Source organism: Coptis chinensis, chromosome 6 (assembly GCF_015680905.1).
Source record: "Coptis chinensis isolate HL-2020 chromosome 6, ASM1568090v1, whole genome shotgun sequence".
NCBI classification, from domain to species: domain Eukaryota; kingdom Viridiplantae; phylum Streptophyta; class Magnoliopsida; order Ranunculales; family Ranunculaceae; genus Coptis; species Coptis chinensis.
In genome coordinates, this window is record NC_141461.1 from 30160023 (window position 1) to 30179161 (window position 19139).

General features: G+C 39.9%; 1 protein-coding gene across 1 annotated transcript; it reads left to right on the forward strand.

Annotated features, from left to right (window-relative positions):
• The first annotated feature begins 2238 nt into the window (after nt 1–2238).
• On the forward strand, nt 2239–8531 carry LOC147492525 (hexokinase-2, chloroplastic-like). Its single transcript, XM_086566147.1, has 9 exons — nt 2239–3021; nt 3216–3366; nt 3465–3647; nt 3825–3899; nt 4047–4202; nt 4512–4607; nt 4859–4989; nt 7794–7875; nt 7964–8531. Exons 1-9 carry the CDS (start codon nt 2756–2758, stop codon nt 8300–8302), a joined length of 1479 nt encoding a protein of 492 aa, XP_086422273.1. The 5' UTR covers nt 2239–2755; the 3' UTR covers nt 8303–8531.
• The last annotated feature ends 10608 nt before the right edge of the window (nt 8532–19139 follow it).

The following is a 19139-nucleotide window of genomic DNA, read 5'->3' on the forward strand; positions in this document are numbered from 1 at the left end:
ACTACCCACAAGACCTATTCCATTGTCTTTTGCTGGCACAACGCGATCGCTCTCGCTCCCCACTCAACTGCAGAAATCCTGCTCTTGCTCGTCGTCGTACCCATTCACCAAGGTGACAACCATCACCACCTCCAGTTCCACATAACAATCACAATAGACTCCCAACTCCTGTAGTCCACCAGGATGACGACAGAGTCATCCACACCATCATTCAAGTAGAAGAACCAGTAGCAGATTACTCCCATCGTGACAAGCCCTGCTAGATCGATGATAGGAACCATTGCTACAATCTCACCCACACACGAGCATCAGTTGTTCCTCCTATCAAAGAGATGAGTCCAGCAATACTCTACTTCACATATGACGATCTCAACAAAATCTATATCCCGTATAACGATGCACTCGTTGTCCAGCTCAAGGTCAAAGGAGTCCGCGTGTAGAGAATCCTAGTTGAACTTATAAGCTCTTGCGACATCTTTTATTACAACACCTTCAAGCAGCTTGGCCTGCCTGATTATATTCTGCCTTGGTCCCAACAGTCACCTCAATCTATGGCTTTAATGGATTACGAACCGACCCAAAGGTGACACCCTCCTACCTGTGTCCATCACGGACAATACAGGCTACAAAGTCACAATACGGACTTGCTTCAGCATCATTGACATCCCATCCTCATACAATGCCATCTTGGGGTGTCGTTGGATCCACAACATGAGGGTAGTACTGTCAACTTTGCATCAAGTCATCAAATTCCCTAGTCCACACAACCTCATGGAACTACGCGGTGATCAACTACAAGTACAACAGTGCAGCGCGCTGAATCAACACTGGAACTCCCCCTGAAGAAACTCTCTACCAGACAGTGTTCACTCCTCCTCCACCACCCATTACTCTTGCTGATCCGACTCCAAAACAAGCTAGGTCAAACCTCGACATCCCTAGTTCCTAAGTTAAGCACTGATGCCCTAGGTGTTTAGGTCAACATAGGCACAGAAGAAAACTCCCCAACATGTATTCATTTGGAGTGACCTAGGACCAGTTCTCTATGACCCAGGTTGTAAAACTAATAATTAAATGCTAATAAAGATGTTTTTGCTTTCTCGTATACTGATAGCCTGGCATAGATCCTTCAGTTCAATGTTATCAACTTAATGACAATCCTAAATATCGACCTATCAAACAACGACCCCACATTTTATCCCTTAGATACAAGTACAAGGTCCATGATGAAATACAACGCCTGAAAAAAGGTAGGATTCATCAAACCCGCCATTATGCCCAAATGGGTAGCCAACATTGTTGCTGTCCCAAAGAAAAATGGCTAAGTTCGCATTTGTGTTGACTTCATAGACATAAACAAAACATGCCCAAAAGATAGTTTCCCACTTCCATGTATCTACCACCTTGTTGATCAAACTTGCGGACACACATTACTCTCATTCATGGATGCATATATATAGCGGATACAACCAAATCCCACTACACCCAGATGATCAAGAAAATACTGCTTTCGTCACTGAAGAAGGTCTATACTACTATATCGTTTTCCCATTCGGTCTCAAAAATGCCAGAGCCACATTCCAACGGCTAGTCAACACCATCTTCAATGACATAATTGGCAAAACAAAAAACAGCTTGTAAAGTTTATGTTGATGACATGGTCGTCAAAAGCATGGAAACCGCTGATCGTATCATGCATTTACACGCTGCTTTTGATCGACTCCGCCAATACAGGATGAAGTTAATTAAATCCTGCCAAGTGCCTTTAATTTTTGGTGTAACTTCAGACAAATTTCTTGGATATCTTGTTTTCCAGCGCGGAATCGAAGCTAATCTTGACCAAATCAGAGCAATCGTCAATAAGCTAACTCCAACCACCAAGAAGTAGATTCAAAGACTCAATGGACGGGTTGCAACTCTGAATCACTTCATTGCCAAAGACAAATGTCGATCCCGTCCTTGAGATTCTCCGAAAAAGCTCTCCGTATACATAGAATGACGAATGCAATGAAGCATTCTCCAAACTCAAGACATATCTCTCGACTCTACTAGTAATCTCCACTCCTATGGGCGAAGATCTATATATATATATATATATATTTTGCAATCAGTTCAGTCCTCTTCAGACATAATAATGGAATCGAAAAACCAGTTTACTTCACCAACAAGACACTACTACTAACCGAACAACGTTATAAGCCACTCGAAAAAGTTGTCTTTGCTCTTCATTATTTCAGAAGGCAATATTTCCAAGGGTGGACCATCTGGGTAATCACAGAATACCCCTTGAAGAACATATTGAACGACAAATGGGCGGTCAAGTTAGCTGAACATGATTTCGATTTCCTACCTCGAACAACTCTCAAACCTCAAGCAGTCGCAGACTTTGTCACCGACTTTCCAGTTGAAGATCCACATTGGAAGCCTCGACCACCTAAACCCACAGAGCAAGGATTTTGCCACTTCCAACAACTAAGCGGAATCTGCAAGCCCCCAAAGCGACTTTGAGCTGGTGGTCAAACAACTAAACGGTGATTATCTTACAAACACAGACAATCTGACTCGCTGTCCACACCTAAGCAAGGGAGCAGGCCACGTAAGTCATTTGAAAAGTCATATAGAAGTTCCAACAACCATCCTTAGTTGGCTCCGTCACTTAACTAATTCTTTTAACAAACAAAAAAAGAAAAAAAGTAGATTCTTCGACATTACCAAAGCTTCTTTCTTCTTTTCAAGATCATTAACTAACACAAACATGGCAGTTGTTGGAACGTCAAATACCATTCATAAATCATCATTCTCTTTTCTACGGTCTAATAAGACAAGCAAAATGGTTACAGTTGTCAGATCATCATCATCAAGTGGTATTCTGACCAACTTACAGAACAAGTGTGACACTCCATTACCTGTATTGCGCCACGTGGCAGATGCCATGGCTACTGACATGCGCGCTGGTCTTGCTGTTGATGGTGGCAGTGATCTTAAGATGATTCTTAGCTATGTTGATAGCTTCCCCACTGGGTGAGTATTACCTTCTTTATTACTTTTCACAAATATATTTTTATTTCTCATATCTTAGAATGAGTGCTTCCAGTTTTCTGTATAATTATGGGAAAGACTATTGAAAATGTTACCTTATTACTGTAATAATTCTATATATTAATCACTTTACTTCAACATCTGATCAAGTGTTTTTCTCCCTTAACTTTCACAAGGAATGAGAAGGGCTTGTTTTATGCATTGGACCTTGGAGGAACAAATTTTCGAGTATTGAGGGTGCAATTAGGAGGAAAAGACAAGCGTGTTATAGATACTGAATTTGAGCAAGTCTCAATTCCTCAGGAGCTCATGTCTTCTACTTCTGAGGTCAATGTGTTCATATTATTTTAATTTCCATTTGGTGTTTCTCTGTTCAGTCGATTTCTTCTTGTTGTAAAGCTAACTGACTAAGTTTTGTTATTCAGGACTTGTTCGGCTTCATTGCTTCTGGGTTGGCAAATTTTGTGCAAACAGAAGGTGGGAGATTTAGCCTGCCTAATGGAAAGGAAAGAGAAATTGGTTTTACATTTTCTTTTCCCGTGAAACAGACGTCCATTGATTCTGGCATTTTGATCAAGTGGACAAAGGGTTTCGCTGTCTCTGGAACAGTCAGTATTTCACTCTATGTAATTAGTTGGTTAAATGTATCAATCAATTAGAGAGAAGGATTTTTAAGCGTTTATTAATGTCCTGCGAGATTACATTGTTTATCATAATATGAGTTTACATAAAGAAATTCACGAGGCATATTTTGTAATGTGATTCAAAATTGTGACTCGTGACAGGCAGGAAACGATGTAGTTGCCTGTTTAAATGAAGCGATGGAACGACAGGGACTACATATGCGGGTGTCTGCCCTGGTAGGTTTTGCTCAAGTTTACATGATTCTTAAAGCTAAAGTTTACGTTATTCTTAAAGCTCAAGTTTACATGATTCTTAAAGCTTATGTTTTCTATATATGTGAACATGCATTCAAAGACTAACATATTCCAGTCCCTGCATGATAGGTTAATGATACTGTAGCGACACTAGCTGGGGCACGCTACTGGGATGAAGACGTAATGGTTGCAGTCATTTTAGGAACTGGAACTAATGCGTGCTATGTAGAACGGATGGATGCAATCCCGAAATTGCAAAGCCAGATGTCCAGTTCTAGAAGTACGGTGTGTATTCAATGTCCTTTTATGTTCTAAAATACTTAATTGGTGAAATGTAAACCACCAATTCAGAGACTTAATCAAATCCTATTTGCTTAGGAGTTTCTAACACCTATAAGTCAAAGGCGTATTGGATTCTCCTGCGCAAACTACTTGTGTGTGCATCTCAGCTTAGGTGGTTAGTGACATTCTATTGCAAGTTCGTTTCATGGTTTATGCCTCTATGGTGAATATGAAAGTAGCCGGTCACAATGATTTGAAAATTGAACAGCTCCTTGTATTTCAAGACTTAAGTTTTCTGTACCTGTCATGCAGATTATAAGTACTGAGTGGGGTGCATTCTCAAACGGTCTTCCTCTAACAGAATTTGACGAAGATATGGATGCTGCAAGTATTAATCCTGGTGAACAGGTAACTAACACTGGATTTTACATTAAATGACTAGTAGTATCTTGTTTTTCTACCAAAGGTGAATGTTTTGAAATGCTTGGGTGTGAAGCCCAAGCTAACGCTTCCCTTATATATGCCGTAGCTTCTCCCGCTGGTTTTGAATGAGTGTTGAACAAGTGAATGAAGTTGCCCCATAAGCTATGAGGGCGAGCTATAAATTATCCATTTTATGTCTGACTGGCTTTTCTGCCATTTTATGGGAATTTACACAGATATTTGAGAAGACAATTTCTGGTATGTACCTTGGTGAAATCGTAAGAAGAGTGTTGCTGAAGATGGCTGAAACAGGTTCTTTATTTGGTGACGCTGTCCCTGAAAATCTGTGCATGCCATTTCTATTGAGGCAAGTTTCATTTAGCTCTGTCACCCTACTTAAGCATTATCTGTCGATTCTGAGGTTTTCACTTTTCACTTTTGGCTCTGTGCTTTACTTTTCGCTTAGCAAGTTCAGTTGGCTCCTCATTACTGAGTAGTAGAAGGAATTTGGTTTTGGAGTAGTCGGATCATGGCTATAGTTATTGCAGAAATCTTTAATTGAATAAGTGAAAACTCATTAGATGCATTCTTTATCCTACCAGCATGATCACTATTTTTTTTTTATTTGCACGAAAATGTGAATATTTTATTAATAATAAGGTTACAATATAGGGGTTAAGCACCTCCTGGGATGGATTAAATTCCCACTTTGAATCCAAAATCAAACCAAAATAAACTAATTTCCAACAAATATAGTAATATACTAAAGGTTCAGGTGAGTCTGAAGTATATTTGGAATGGATTTTCCAGTTTAGGTACGAAGCTTATTTTGGGTTTTCCAGTTTAGGTTCGACTCGCATACTAGTCAAATCTATAGTAATATCTATATGGCCATTCCATGGAGGTGATAAAGCCTTCACTCTAAACCATGAGTGTTTCCAGTACATGTAATTCATTTAAATCTTGCTGGAATGTTTCTAGCCCTCGGTGGAAGAGGAGTCGGATCCACATCTTCCCCTTGGACTTGCTTCCTCTCTTCTTCCGAACCTGCCATTCTACCTCTTCAGTTTGATCAGCCCAATTCACGGAGCTCAGCAATCTTTCAGCTTCAAGGATAGCAAGATTTCTTGTAGGAGAACAGTTGTATTTGCAACCATTTCCCGCACAGAAGGAGAGGCAATTGAAAGTTTTTCACCTTCCTCTTCGTCTACCAGATCAGCTCAGTTGACCGTTCTCAGTAGTGAGTTCGCTTCATTCAACACATTGAATCTGTTGCCGTCTCCTGAAGAGGTAGAGTCTATAGCCCTCAATGTTGATGCAGAATGTGAGTCCATCACTCGACTATTTGTTGGCGTCACTGCTGTATCCTCAACAGTAGGAGATCTGAAATGAGGTGCTATGTAGTGTGTATGGCTACACATAGTTGGAGAAACAGAATCCTCGACAGCTTGAGAGCAGTTACTATCTTGACTCTCATTGACAGGTGAATTAACTCTAAGAATAGGACCCGATGCAAGTGTTTCAATACCAGAATTTGTATCTTGTACCATTTCTGCTGTAGGTATTTCAACTGTTGCTAATGTTGGTACAACCAAGTTTGTTGTGCTCTCTGGCTCTGCAACTAGATTAGTCGCTGGTTCAAGAGGAATTGTGGCTGTAGGTTCTTGTACTACTTGAATAGCTGGAGTGACAACATCATTTCTTTCTTGAGAGTTAACTATTTGGGCAACAGTTGCAGCTTCAGTAGCTACATTCTCAATCTCATCATCATTAACTGTAGGGGAGGGAATAGGGATGCCTTCAGAGTCCTTACTTTTGCTAGCTCCACCCTCATTTTGCCTGTTTTATTTGTCTGTTTCTATTTCTCCTTTTCCTCAAATTTGTAACTTCAGTAGGCTGATGTTCCTTCCTCTGTTCTTTATATGATCTTGGGTCTTCTCGATTTGCATCTCTTTTTGTAGCCCTTTGCAATCACTCATCATGTGTCCAATGGACAAGCAATGGGAGCAAAATTTTGGAAGTCTTGACAATTCAATCTCCTGAAGGAAATCTTTACCACCTGGAACTTCGATAAGAATCTGATTTGGGATTGATTTAGAAAGGTCTAAATCCACCAAAATGCTTGTGTAGAACCCATATTCCCTCTCTGCAGTTGGTTTGTCGATGCCGATAGGATAACCTAGACATCTTCCCATAGTCATAATTAAGTATCTCATAGTCCCAAATTGTTGCTTTAGTTTAGGAAACTTGACCCATACCATAGCGTGAGAGATATGCTGTATTTCTGGACCAAAGTAGTTAGTCTGAGAATTTGGTTCTCGAATTTCCATGCACCTTCACTCCATATTTTGACAAGGTCATCTTCACAGGTAAGCCGTATCATGAAATATCCTTTCCCAAGTGGCACAATTTTCCAGCTACCTTTTGGTCGGTACTTCTCTGCAGCAAGAGATCTAACTGTGTCGATTTTGATTTTCTGGAAATCAAGGCGTCCGACTAAAACTAAATTTGCAGCATGATCACTATTAAGAAGTACTGTAACTTATATAAGAGGTCTCTGCTGAGCACGTACCTCAAAAACTTTGTTACTCTGTCCCTCTGCAATTAATTAATTATTCTCTTAGGAACAATTTGATTTTCTTGTGAGAAATTATTGAACCTAATAATTTTGGTCATCAAATCAGCATCTTGGGACGGACCCCACATTGTACTATCGTCCCATCATATTGCTATTCGGCACAATGGCTTTTAGTGCTGTCTCTCGTTCAATGTTCTTGACGTGAATATGCATGTTATGATTTGGTTTCCTTATTGTATTCATGTTCACTTTCTTCTTTGATCCGTTTTGCATCTCAGAGACATGTTCGGTTCACACGTCTTACACTCTATACCAATGTTAATTTAAAAGGATAAGCTAATGAGTGTCCAAATATGCCTGTTTTTTTTTCATATACCAGAATCTATCTTTACTACACCTCTTCATCTTGTAAGAACCTGGGATAGACACCAAGACAAATTAAAAATTAAAAGTGGCTTAGAGCTTCTCTTTCCATTTTCCTTCTACTGCATTTCACTTGTCACTGATGGAAGTCGATTATGGATCTGAAGATAACGTGATTGCAATCGAGTTATACATAGTGATACTGATTTTTCCTCAAATTAATCATGCAGAACGCCAGATTTAAGTGCTATGCAACAGGACAACTCTACTGATCTGGAAACTGTCGGATCAGTCTTAAGCAGTGCCATTGGGGTACATTCACTTCATACTGACATATATCTCTGTTGAAATTTCGGTTATATAATCTTATGTGCGGGCTGTCCTTTCTATTTGACATCAGGTAAGTTCAAACTTAAATGCAAGGAAGGTTGTCTTAGAGGTTTGTGACACCATTGTAAAGCGAGGAGGGCGGCTAGCTGGTGCTGGAATCGTTGGGATTCTTCAGAAAATGGAAAAGGATTCCAAAGGCCTAATATTTGGAAAGAGAACAGTAGTGGCAATGGATGGCGGCTTGTATGAGCACTATCCTCAGTACCGGAAATATTTACAAGATGCAGTCAATGAGTTACTGGGATGGGAAATCTCAAAAAATGTGATCATTGAACACTCAAAGGATGGATCAGGGATTGGAGCAGCTCTACTGGCTGCTGCAAACTCCAAGTATGCGTTAAAGCTTTAGACTTCTGAGTATCTTAAGTCCATTGTTTTTGCCTCGAATCCTTTGGCACTGGAAATCTGAACGTGTATTTTTATGAGTTAATTGAAGACTACATCTTTTCTTTCTTCTAAGTAAAACGTGTTTAGCAAGCATAAAAACTTGAAAACTACATTCAAGAAGCTTTGGGAAACTGGAACTGTTGTAATCTTTTTCAAACTTTCTTGCATTAGAACTGGAGAGTGTTAGTGAATGGTGGCTGACGTACGTGCTTTTAAGTGAAAACATCTGTCCACGACTTTTTTGTAAGTCCACTGTCAAGGGGATTTCAAAATAGATAACATAACATCTAGCTATATATATAGTCTAGCTAATAGCCATTGCCTCTTTTCACAAGCAACTCACTCTGAAGGAAAGAGGACTCCTCGAATTCAAAACTATTATTATTCCTTCATCGTAAACGTTTTGGTCTTCTTGGTCATCACACCGAGATGACAAGATGTGTACTTGTTGGTTCTCATCCAAGTAGTACTGCTAGTATCACTGAAGTATTGCCTTTGGACTGCATAGCTCACATCCTGTCCTTGACATCTCCTCGAGATGTGTGTGCTTTTTCTCTGGTCTTGTCTACTTTCAAGTCTGCTGATTCTGATCATGTGTGGGTGAAGTTCCTGCCGTTGGATTACAAAAGATCGTCTCTAGATGCCGATTGCTCAAAAACAGTTTGTAGGGGGGATTTCCCGCTACAGTCTGTCACGTGATGAACTGCCTTTGTAGAGAAAAAAGAGTTTTTTCTGGTTTTCACGGTCAGAGCGCGCCTGCGTTCAGAGTGGGCGCGACTTGCGCTCATGGTCCAGTGTTTTGGCGCGACCCGCGCTCAGAAGGGGCGCGCCCGCGCTCAGGTCCTTTCTTTGTGGGCTTCGCTACAGTAACCGCGATTTTGGTTTTTGGTATAAAAACAAAATCAGTTTTTTGGAAAACCTAACTTTTCCAAAACCAAGAAAGAGAGAGATTATAAGAGAGCAATTCTTTGTAAGTTGAGTATTCATTCTTTGTGAGTGAATTGAGAGACTTGTAATCTGTTACTCCGGACATCTAGTAAAGCTTGGAACTCGCAATGTGGAAGTAGGCAAATTGCCGAACCACGATATATCTCGTCTTGTGGTTTGTTCTTCTTTTATATTAATTTGTCTTACTTTATATACTTGTTATTTGATATTGAAGTGTTGGGATATTGCTTGGAGGGTGTTGAAGTCTTGTCTATTGAGAAGGATCGATCCTTGTGTTGGATTGATCCGTTTGTTGTGGATAACGTTGTTTCCGCAGTCATATATTCACAACAATTGGTATTGGAGCTTAGGTATACGACCTAGGATTTTGAGTTTAGTGCTCGAAATTTGTGTAGACAAGGTGTTCGATTAAATTCCGAGGTGAAATTTTTTTTTTTGGGTTATTGTGTGTAACTTGAAAGATGGCTCCCAAGATGTCAAACGCAAGGTTTGAAGTAGAAGTTTAATGGGAAGAATAACTTTGGGATTTGGCAAGTCAAGTAAAGGACATCCTCATCCAACAAGGTTTGCACAAGGCTTTAAAGGGGATTAAATCTAAAGGCGGCGAAAGTATGAGTAATGATAATTGGGAAGAGTTCGATCTTCGGGCTTGTTCATCAATCCGGTTATGTCTTGCTAATGAGGTCATGTATAGTGTGATGGGAGAAAATACATTTGCCGGTATTTGGCTCAAACTAGAGTCTATGTATATGACCAAGAGCATGACAAACAAGATGTACCTTAAGAAGCGTCTTTTATCGGTACATGATGGTCGATGGTTCAACGATGCGAGCACGTTAGTGAGTTCCGTCGGCGTCTAGCGGATTATTTGAATGTTGGTATGAAGATGGATGATGAGGATCAAGCGGCATGTTTAATATTCTCCTTGCCGAAAGCTATGAGCATCTAATGACTACATTCATGAACAGAGAAGTCGTCAATCTTGATGAAGTTGAGTGCACTTATTTCTTATGAGTTGATGAAGAAGACACGCGTGTAGAGAATAACATTGATGCGCAGTCGGGGGCTAGTGGCAAGAGGAAATTGTATGAACGTAATTATTCAAGTAATGAGAATTCTAGGTCCAAGTCAAAGAAGCCTTTAAAACATGTGCGAAGGCTACAATTGCAATGAAAAGGGACATTACGAAGTAATTGTCCTCACCGAAGAAAGAAAGAGAACAAAGAGATGGTCGAGGAAGAAAGGCAAGGCAAAAATTGAGGCAAATTATGCTTGGGGTTCAAGAGGATGAGTTCGGTCTCGTGTGTCCACACAAGACTATATGACCCGAAAGGTGGATTCTTGATTCGGATGTTCCTATCATATGTGCTGAATAGAAAGTGGTTTACTTCTTATGAGAGCATTGATGGTGGTTCCGTTTTAATGGGTAATGACGTTGCTTGTAAGACGGTAGGAATTGGAACTATACGGGTCAAGATGTATGATGGTGTAGTGAGGACTTTAACTAATGTGAGACATGTTCCTGAGCTAAAGAAAAGTCTTATTTCTCTTGGTACCTTGGACTCCAAAGGCCACAAGTTTGTGGGCGAAGGTGGAGTCCTACATATTGTTAATGGCTCTTTAGTTGTTATGAAGGGTAAAAAATATGGAACCTTGTATACTCTGATAGGTAGTACGGTGATAGGCGATGTAGTAGTGGGTGCATGTAGTAATAATTCTGAGTGCACTAAGATATGGCATATGCGTTTAGGGCATATGAGTGAAAAGGGTTTGTTTGAGTTGTGCAAGCGAGGGTTCTTGAAGAACTTGAAGAAGCCAAGTATGGGGTTCTGTGAGCATTACGTCTATGGGAAGCAGTGCAGAGTCAAGTTCAAGTCAAGCAAGCACACGACAACAGGCATCCTTGACTATGTGCATACGGATGTTTGGGGACCCTCCAGGGTGGCTTCCAAGGGAGGTAACCGCTATTATGTCTCATTCATTGATGATCATACTCGCTATGTGTGGGTGTATATGATGAAATCGAAAGATGAAGTGTTTGAGACATTTAAGAAGTGGAAGGAAAGGGTTGAGAATCGCACAGATAGGAAGGTAAAGACATTACGGTCTGACAATGGTACTGAGTATACCTATGGACCTTTCCAAGAGTTCGCGGCGCTAAAATGGAATTGGACAACTGATCGATCGGGGCACGCCACAGAAGAATGGAATGGTAGAGAGGATGAATAGAACTTTGCTTGAAAGAGCAAGATGTTTATTGTCTAATGCCGGTCCCAGGCAAAGAGTATTGGGCGGATGCGGTGTCCATGGCGTGTTACTGTCGCATAATAGGTCACCCGATTACCAGCTATAGATTGCAGGACACCTTATGAGGTGTGGTCAGGTAACCCAGCTGATTATAGTATTTTGCGAGTGTTTGGATCGACAGCTTACTACCATGTGAGGGACAGCAAGCTAGATCCTAGAGCTAAGAAGGCCATATTCTTAGGCTTCGCCAAATGGGGTAAAAGGGATATAGATTGTGGTGTCTAGAAGACCACAAGTTCCTGGTCAGCAGAGATGTTACCTTTGATGAGACTTCCGTGTTATCTTTCATGAAATTTGGAAGTAGCCGGGCGTAATGGTGAGTCCATATAGAAGTTCAAGCTCTTGAGCTTGAGTTGTGCGATGCGTGAGATGACTGGTTAGATCATGATGAGGTACCAAATCATGGAACCACAAAGAAGAAGGGAAGAAGAGCAAGAGCATCCGCGAACTTGTAGTGGTGACCCAGGCCACGAGACAAGTTAAAAAGAAGTGCACAAGTATGGGCACGGAAGCCGGTGAAACACTATGGTCGTGGATTTAGTGGCATATGCATTGAATATCGAAGATGATGAGCGGATAGCTTCAAGGAAGCTGTTAGAGATGCTCATTTAGAGATTGGTTGGTAGCTATGCAAGCGAGATGGAATCTCTTGATAAAAATCACACATGGGACCTAGTTTTATTGCCAAAGGGCAAAAGGACTATCGGCGATAAATGGGTGTTCGAGAAGAAAGAGGTCCTTCCCGAGTCCGACAAGATCGGGTACAAGGCAAGAGTGGTAGCAAAGAGTTTTTTTCACGAAGGAAGGAGTCGACTACAATGAGGTATTTTCCCGGTGGTCAAACATCGTCCATTAGGTGTGTTATTGAGTTTAGTTGCTCACTTGACTTGGAGTTAGAGCAACTTGATGTGAAAACTGCTTTCTTGCATGGGGACTTGGAAGAAGAGATCTATATGAGACAACCTGAAGGGTTTGTCGTTGCTGAGAAAGAAGATAATGTATGCAAATTGAATTGGTCACTGTACGGGTTAAAGCAATCACCCAGGAAATGGTACAAGCGCTTTGACACGTTAATGATGCAACATAAGTACACCCGAAGTAAGTATGACTGCTGTGTCTACTTTAGAAGGCTTCGTGGTAATGACTTCATCTATCTCCTGCTTTATGTGGATGACATGCTTATTGCTTCCAAAAGCATGGTGGAGATAGACAAGTTGAAATCTCAACTTAGCTCTGAGTTTGAGATGAAAGACTTAGGTGGAGCCAAGAAGATCTTGGGCATGGAGATTTGAGAGATAGGAAGAAGCGGCGGATAGTTGTATCTCGGAAGAAATACATTCGAAAGTAATTTCTCGATTTGGTATGGAGAATGCAAAGTCGGTTTCTACACCTTTATTTGGGCATTTTAGGCTTTCGGCTAAGTTCTCTCCTAGTTGATTGGAGGAACAAAAGCATATGGAAAATGTTCTTTATGCAAGTGCCGTGGGGTAGTTTGATGTATGCTATGGTGTGCACTGCCGCGAGACATTTCACAAAAGCGGTTAGTGTTGTCGGTATGTATATGACAAATCACGGGAAGCGAGCATTGGGAGGCGATGAAATGGGTACTCGGTACTTGAAGGGTACCTTGGATGTGGGATTAGCTTATGGTGGAGGCACTTGTTATGTCGGTGGGTTTGTGGATTCCGATTATGCGGTGATCTAGATAGAGCGACGATCGACTCATCGGTTATGTGTTTATGATGCATGGTGCACCGGTTAGTTGGAGGTCTATGCTACAGCTACTGATTGCTCTATCTACTACCGAGGCAGAGTATATGGCGATGGCAGAGGCGATGAAAGAGGCACTATGGCCGAGGTCTTCTAGATGATTTGGGTATTGAAAGCGCAATGTGTTGTTGCGTGGTTGTGATAGTCGAGTGCTATTCATTTGGCGAAGAACCAAGTTCATCATGGTCGGACCAAGCATGTTATCACTTTATACGGGATGTCATTGAAGATGGTGATGTAGCACTTGAGAAAGTAGACACCCATGACAATCTTGGCGATATCTTGCGAAAGTTGTCACCGGAGTTAAGTTCCAACTTTGTTTGGACTTGCTCCAAATCCTACATGTTTGAAAGAGCCTGTGTATGGGCATAGCCGCCGAGGCGGTTATTTCGAAGTCTTCCTTCTTTGGAGGTGTTCCTCTTGGATGTGATCTTCTTTGGATGTGTTCGGCTTGGTTTTATGTGTTAAAACCTCACCGAGGTGGGAGAATGTAGAAAAAAAGAGTTTTTCTGGTTTTCCGCGGTCGAGGCCTGCTTTTTCGAGTGAAGCGCGACTTCAGCTCATGGTCGATGTTTTGCGCGACCAGCGCTTTCGAAGAAGCGCCAGCCACCAGCCGCCTTCGAGTCCTTTCTTTGTGGGCTTTTCATAAAGAACCGCGATTTTGGTTTTTTGGTATAAAAGCAAAATCAGTTTTTTGGAAAACCTAACTTTTCCAAAACCAAGAAAGAGAGAGATTATAAGAGAGCAATTCTTTGTAAGTTGAGTATTCATTCTTTGTGAGTGAATTGAGAGACTTGTAATCTGTTACTCCGGACATCTAGTAAAGCTTGGAACTCGCAGTGGGGAATTAGGCAAATTGCCGAACCACGATATATCTTGTCTTGTGGTTTGTTCTTCTTTTATATTAATTTGTCTTACTTTATATACTTGTTATTTGATATTGAGAAGTGTTGGGATATTGCTTGGAGGGTGTTGAAGTCTTGTCTATTGAGAAGGATCGATCCTTGTGTTGGATTGATCCGTTTGTTGTGGGTAACGTTGTTTCCGCAGTCATATATTCACAACAGCCTTTGAGTAAGAGTGTTCTCCAAGTCGTTAGGAGCTGATATAGACAGTTAGTGAATTGAAAAACATAGAAGGGTGGTTCTCGATGACAAGGAAAGAATGATTTAGACTCCTAAATAGAGTAAATTCCTAATAGGAAAGCAAGGTCCTAAGAAGGGAAGAAACTCGCTTGAGGCGAGATAAACCCTAACCCTAGGACTCCCAACTCAGGAGAAGGATCCACCTCAATGAACTGCGCATTTTGGGTTTGATTCTTCTAGTAATAAGAGATACGTAGGCGGTGCATACTGATTCAAAGATCAAGAAACACACCTTTCTTACAAAGAATCCACTCCTCGCAAGCTTTTACAGAGTGTCAATGATTGAAAATAGCAGCATAGATTTTCTTACAGCACTCCGAATGCTTCTAGCACTTCAACAGACCAGATTAAATAAACTCTTTTTTTCCAACTCCTTCGAGTTATATACCCCCACTAAAAAAGGTCCAGCAGTTAGATGGAAAACCGTCATTTTCCCATCAACGATCCACAAGCCACAGCGTTTCGCCTAATCGTTGTGAGCGCCAACTTTCAATCTCAAAAACCCAGCCCATATCAACGACTCTCAAAAAATCCATCCAACGACCCATCATCAATACTGTGCATGCAAAACCTAACCAACGTGATGACCGCCACGTACCCACCTTGAACTCCACAACCGTCTCTTCAAATGAAAAGCAATCACAACCGCAACAATTATTGTTTCGGCCATTCACCACTACGCCATGTAACCGTCCCGTCACGTGACCTCAGTTTCCGAATTTCTCATCAGCACGCCCTTTTCAACGACATACTAATGAGAGAGAGCTATGTAAGGGACATCCTATCAAGCATGTGGTGTGCACGCAGTCCACACACAATGACTCCAAGAACACGAGTACTCGCTCACTCATCGTTAAGATCAGATTAACATCAATGACTCGTCACTCGACTTCATCTCATGACATCATCACCTACTGATAAAAAGTAAAAACGATAGTTTTACCTACGAATAAGCGATGAAACTCAAACGTAAGTAAAACTAAAGCTAATTTCAGCTTAATATTATCAAAATTTTCTACTCTCGTTATCAATGCAATATTTGGAGTAGAGAATTCGTTCCACTCCTAGTTCTTTAGAATTCACGTTAACTATCAGTTCTATCAAAGTCGATGAGAGTAACGATGGAAATTATACTAATCAAGATGCGATAATTCAAAATACGGAAATACTAAATGGGATGAATTCAAAATACGGAAATACTAAATTGACAATATGATAATGAATTAGGGGAATTTGATTCCACCTTGATTCGACTTGATAAACTAACGAAGAAATGTCATAATCCGAATTGAAATGTTTTCACATAACAATTGGGTGTTTCTAATCCCTAATTGTTCATGGTAATTTCTACCAACTAACAACTAGCATGTGAAGCAATCAAACCCATTCTCATGGTGAACTAATTACTTTCTAGAATAGAATAAATTTTTACAACCAATTTCTACGCTAACAACAATCAAGTTTCATCAAGGCTTCCTCAAACCCCTCTAATGGAGGTTTTAGCCTTGAATCATCATCCTATCATTTCTAAAACAAGAACAATCAAAACAAGTTATTATTGAATAACTAATTAACTTTCTTAATCTAATTTAATAATAATCTAAGATTCAAAATGGATTACAACTGAAATTCAAACTAATCTAGAACTAAAATTATGAATACTAATTATCAATTTAAAATAACTAAATCTATGAATGCAAGATTGAATTCGAAATTAAAGATTGAAATATAAACTAAGTATTTTATTCTAAGATTCAAAACTTGTTCTAACAACTAATAAAATTGACAACTAATTAGATTAATCTATACAAACTAATTTAATGAATTAAAACTAAGTATTTGGATCATTCACTAATTCAAACTAGTTAGAAAAAATTGCTCAGTCCAAACTCCGTTTAAAACTCCTTTCTCTAATCTAGATCTAACTATATTTAAGAGCTAAATATCTTTTTTTGTTAAATGGAGGAGACCAGATCCACAAAATTGTGCATGGGTTGAGGAGCCTGTTTTTGGCCAGAAAATCGAGCCCAAAACCTCAGTACTTCAGTCCACAAAGGGATTTTCAGCTCGATCTGAATTCAACAACCTTTTCATCCACTTCTGCTCCTCTTATTAGGTCAAAGCTTGGACCATTGGAAAGCTCTTTCTAAGCCGGTCATTTTGACATAAGGTAGGCCAAATTCCGAGGTCTGAGTCAAAAGATACGGCCTTTGGAAGTTTTGTTGACTTTTGTGTTCTGTTTCAGCCCGCGTTGACTTCAACTTTTCATTTTTGACCGGGCTTTAAAAATGCTTTCTTTCCTTGAATCTTAGCCTTTTATCATAGAACTTCTTAGCAACCAACCCTTGCTCTTTTATCTCGCAAAAGGGGCATATTTCTGCACATATTCGACTCCAATGCCTGAAATGCATAAGAACACGATAACAGTACTAACTCTTACTTATTAATCACATAATTGGTCAAAAGTATATTATTAAAGGGGTTAAAACTATAGTTTTGGGCTCTTATCAAACCACCCCCAAATAGCATTTTACTTGTCCTCAAGCAAATATGAGAAATTAGAATAAGTGACCAAAAATGGAGTTCTAACTAATCTCGTTTCGTCGAGTGCGATTGCATTGACCCTATGCAACAAGGCCTTAAACCACTAGGAATTACCTAGTGGACAAGTTATAGTCTCGTGAGAGTTTTCCAGTGAAGGTACTCACAAACTTCATCTTTACTATAACGACTAGGAAATAAAACTATTGTTTCCTTATTTATGTTTCAATTATCTATACATCTCACTAGCAATGAATATAGAATAATCAAGTTGAAATCTAAGCTAATATATGTATAATAATCAATCATCTACGAATAAACATATATACAATGAGTAATACTATGAAATGCACTAACAGGTCCGTTTATGAAACTTTGGAATAACGTCCTTAAGTAGGTCCTTTAGATAAAAGTCAAGACAAAAACACTCTCTGATTTTTTTCGCTCGAAGTTTATTTACTCGATTGTCTTTGTGGGCACACTTTACCTTACAAACTCAATGACACACAAGGAAGCCGAAGTCAATCAAACACATCTGCCACTTACTATCACACTAGCCTATTCCTAATTGAGCTAGATGTCTTTATTAGGTATTGCGGGGATTAGGTGATGGTTTAAGAATGAAGGAAATGGATATTCAAAAAGAACCAGTCTGAGATAATAGAATCTTCATATTCTGTAACTAGAGAAAACCTTGTTCTTTTGCTTCTACACTTTGTTTCCATCCTTAGCCTTTTTATTTTAGATTTTTGAATCCTTTTATTCTATTTTTGGAGTTTTTATTTTGTTTATATTTATATTTTTCTTTTCTTTTATTTTCTTTGGATGGAAATTTCTTTTCTTTTTCTTTTCGGAAGCAACTAATGGAAATTTTTGACTCCTTTTTTTTTATAAAGTATAAGTAATCGTTCACAACCTAGATGGATTTGGACAAACCATTGGTACGGTTGTAGTATAATATGGTATTAGTCTATCTTGACTATAGGATTACACTAGTACACTTTGTGTGTATTGAACAAGACCAAGTGAGGTTGTTTATCTTTATACTGACTATATAAGAGAACAAACGCCTCTATTATTATGGATGCTTGTCCTCTTAATCCGGATATAATAATGAGCACTTACGTGCATTGTACATTGGTTTAAATCATCAATGAGTGAGATTCATTTGTGAATCAACAAACTCGATGGATTGGGTAATGACATTGTATGTAAGGTGTGCTGTTGATTATAGAAGGAATCCGTGTCCCGCAAGAAGTCGGGCTGATAAGTCGGGCTGATGATGTCCCCTTGAGGAGCTCATAAGGATTTTCATGTAAACCCTACAAGTGGATTTGATCCAACATGACAATGAGGTTGAGTGGTACTACTCAAGGACATAAAAAGTTGATTAATGTAGTTGTCAGTAATTTGACTTAATCAATGGGCATTCAATATCTTAAACACGGGGAGATTAACGAGCATATAATATGGAACCCATAAACACTGACACGTAATTTGGGATTAGGACGGTAGTGCAACAATGGCCTTTAGTGGAATAAGCCATTTGTTGACAGACTTGGGCCGTGTGTTCTGGGCGAACATGGGAAGCCCAAGCCCGTCAGGAGGCCCAACCCTAATTTCTCCTCATGGTCCCTGTTGTAGCCTATAAAAAGGAACCTATTTCTTTGGCCGTTTTTTACACTTAGCTCTCAAGGTTTTACTCAAGCAAAAACAGATCCAAATTCGGTTCTAAGGTTGTGTGTGAGAGAGAGAGGCCAAGAGAGAAAGAAGAGGTTGGAAGATCGTTGTCCAAACAATGTTCACTATGTGCATAGGAATACAACAGAAGATCAAAAGGTTGTTGATTTCATAGCTATTGGATTCTCAGAGATATCAAGAAGCTGATCTAAAAGGTAAATTTTTAACCAAACCGTGACACCCCTATTTCATTCTCAAGTGGCGTGGGTGTTTCGCGATTCGTAGTAAATCATTCGGCGAAACCATAATGGTTCCTACACTGCCATCCTGGCCAAGTCATAACTCGAAATGAACGAATCACGCAATTGGTGGGTCTCATGATTTCAACCCTAACCCAATCCGTGAACT

Bases quoted from the DNA above. Each gene is read 5' to 3' on its own strand.
- LOC147492525 (XM_086566147.1), top strand. From the start codon at position 2,756: ATGGCAGTTGTTGGAACGTCAAATACCATTCATAAATCATCATTCTCT. The intron at 4,990-7,793 runs GCAAGTTTCATT...TTAATCATGCAG, and splicing joins TGCATGCCATTTCTATTGAG to AACGCCAGATTTAAGTGCTA. The intron at 7,876-7,963 runs GTACATTCACTT...ATTTGACATCAG, and splicing joins TCTTAAGCAGTGCCATTGGG to GTAAGTTCAAACTTAAATGC.